At 39.3% G+C, this 2,810-nt stretch overlaps 1 protein-coding gene across 1 annotated transcript; it reads left to right on the top strand.

Annotated features, from left to right (window-relative positions):
- The first annotated feature begins 565 nt into the window (after positions 1-565).
- LOC122671142 lies at positions 566-2,339 on the top strand. The gene is made up of 2 exons (XM_043868239.1): positions 566-1,702; positions 1,803-2,339. Exons 1-2 carry the CDS (start codon positions 724-726, stop codon positions 2,180-2,182), a joined length of 1,359 nt encoding a protein of 452 aa, XP_043724174.1. The 5' UTR covers positions 566-723; the 3' UTR covers positions 2,183-2,339.
- The last annotated feature ends 471 nt before the right edge of the window (positions 2,340-2,810 follow it).

The following is a 2,810-nucleotide window of genomic DNA, read 5'->3' as shown; positions in this document are numbered from 1 at the left end:
AGATAGTAAAACTTTTACCAAATGGGAAAACGATATTGAAGTGTTTCTTGTTTTAAATTCTTACATAAAGGGTATAGTGTGTGTGTTAAGCTGCAAAATGGTCGGCAGGGTGAGGTCCACACACACAATTGGACCTCGGGGTAGCTTGTTTTGAACAACCAAAGTCAGCAACGTCGGCTGTACGAACAGACACTACACTGAAAGCCCCAGCAAAAACAGCAAAGCAGATCGTCAGTTCAGTTCTGCCTTTCTGATTCCTGAGGCCACTAATGGCCAAGAAAGAAAGAATGGGAGTTCTCTCAGAGAGAGTCTCTTCCCGTACTAACAAAACTCCTTTTTGGGTCTAACAAAAGTCTCAAATGTGAAAGTGTGAACACTCTCTCTGAAGTATAAGAACACTCCACTCTCATTCCTTTTTCTTATCTTCTCAGAGATTCAAACCCAATAATTCAATTCAAAGTCACTACCAATCCCCATCCACACTATCAATTACAGCAACAGCATCAACATTTAAACAGAAAGCCCGCCACCTACCTTTACTCTCCCCCTACTCCCTCCCTTCTTCTACTTTTACCTTTTTCCCTCTCTTTTTGTTCAAATTTCTTCTCTTTTTCTACTATTCTTTGATTCTCTCTCTTTTGCTTTTTTCATTACTCTGTTTTTGAGTTCAAATTCATCTGACCCAGTTCACTATTCATCTGACCCAAATCACTTACTCCACTCATGAAGATCTCACTCTCCTTTTCTCCTCTCTCTTCCTCCACTCCCTCTTCCTTTGATGGCGATTTGAGTTCTTCCCGAAGTGCCACCACCGGTTGTTTATCCGGTATCTTACGTCGTCTCCTTTGCACTGGTAGTCTACCTACATACCCATGTGATCAAATCAAAGAAGCCCAATTCGTGGAGCTAATTCAGTCCCACGATTCCAAGATTGAGAAGATTGAAGCTCCTGCAACACCTGGGATAGTAGCCAGGCTAATGGGTCTCGAATCCTTGCCGGAACTGAATTGGGTTCCGCCCGGCAAGACTCCAAATTCAATTTGCCGGAGCAGGTCGGTGAACTCTGCAGATTACTGGTCTGAATTTGACCCAGTTCAAGGAAGACATCGACGGGTCAGAACGTCTTTGTCGTTTCGTGAACCTCCTACCTTCATACAATTAGAGAACGATGATTTCTTTCTGCTTAGCTTTGAGAATGTGACCGTAAAAGGTAAGGATTTTGGATCGAAGGGGAAGAAATCTGAGATGGGTTCTGAAGATTTGAAGCAGAGAAGGAGGGTAGAAGCGAATAAAAACAAGGAGAACAGAAGAGAGACAGTGTTGGAGAAGAAGAATAAGATGAACAAAGAAGAGGAAGGCAACAAGAGGAGGGCTTACAAGGAAGATGCCAAGAAAATGAAGAGGATTACTGATAGCCACTGTCGAAAAGCTAGCAATGGTAATAGCAGAATCAAGGATTCAGGTCTGTCTCCTTCTCACAATAAGGAAATTCACAGAAAATCAATCCATGTCTCCAAGTCAGGTAGTCCAACGAAGTCTAAGAACTACAAAGAAGTTACAGAAAGGGCAGTATCTCCAAAAAAGAAACAGAGCTTGTCTCCCACAAAGAAAATCAAACCCGAATGTGATACGGAAAACACAAGCCCAGTTTCTGTTCTTGATCTGGGTGATTTTTTGATAGAGCCCAGAATTCCTGTATCAGGTTTGTTTTCTCAATTCCAACTTTGAAAGTTGTTATAGTTCTCTGAAATCCTTAAACATGGGAAATTTTAACAATTTTGACGCTGTTTTGTTCATGACAGAGGAAGATGTGAAGCCAAGAGGTTTGAATTCAAGGAGGAAACTTTCGCCAGAACTTCTAAAATCTGACGATTCTCTATCTCAATCTCAATCCTTTTCCGGTATTTCGATCTCAGAAGACAGGAAAGATAGCAAATCAGAGAAAGCTGTTTGCTACACTCAGGAATATGTGGAGCAGTGGGGAGAGATTTACAAGTTAGCAGAAGAAGAATTGGTGTGTTCAAACTGGAATTCCAAAGAGATTTTAAAGTTGGAGGACTTTGAAGAGATAGGGATCGAATTTGGTCTACAGATAGTTGACCAACTTCTATATGAGATCATTGATGAACTCTACGGATTTCCATCAAGAATTTTCCCAGAAATAATTGAAGAGATCGTGTAATAACTTCGTATAAACAAACTCTGCAGAATTCCTTCTGTAAACTTTTTTTTTATTTTTCTCCCCACTGTATTGAAGTTAGGTCCGAGTAATGATTGAAGACGAAGTAACTGTATGAACTGTGTATAAAATCTACAGAGTTTCTTCTTCATTTCCATTTCTATTAACTTAGATCCTTTATTGAGGTTTCATGAAAAATGAGATAAACAATGTGGAATTACTCAATAGTTAGCTCTCTTAGTCTATATTAGACAAGAAATACATTTAGAAAGAAAAGATCACACAAGCTTTGTGGAAATCCATAAAAGTAGATTGGGGTTGGAATAAGGTGTAAAACAAAGAACATTTAATAACAAGAAACAATTGGAAATTCTCACAGTATAAGAACAAGAAATGTACATTCCATGTCCTGCTTTGGCTACGACCACATGTACTCTATGTTCAACAGGGTTGTACAGTGTAACAAGATGTGATTTTCATTACCTAAAAAACAAAAAACAAAATGTGATTTTCAAAGCGTACTATACATATTCTGTCTCAAGCATTTAAATTCAAATAACTCTATACTGTACCTCCCATTCTGATTTCTTCTGCCTAAGTACAGCTAGGAAACCTGGACCAGCTAGCCAAG

This window comes from Telopea speciosissima, chromosome 8, assembly GCF_018873765.1.
Source record: "Telopea speciosissima isolate NSW1024214 ecotype Mountain lineage chromosome 8, Tspe_v1, whole genome shotgun sequence".
Taxonomy (NCBI): Eukaryota; Viridiplantae; Streptophyta; class Magnoliopsida; order Proteales; family Proteaceae; genus Telopea; species Telopea speciosissima.
This window is presented reverse-complemented; position numbering and strand designations above follow the sequence as displayed.

Coding starts and splice junctions, on each gene's coding strand:
- LOC122671142 (XM_043868239.1), top strand. CDS start 724: ATGAAGATCTCACTCTCCTTTTCTCCTCTCTCTTCCTCCACTCCCTCT. Junction 1,703..1,802: donor GCCCAGAATTCCTGTATCAG/GTTTGTTTTCTC, acceptor TGTTCATGACAG/AGGAAGATGTGAAGCCAAGA.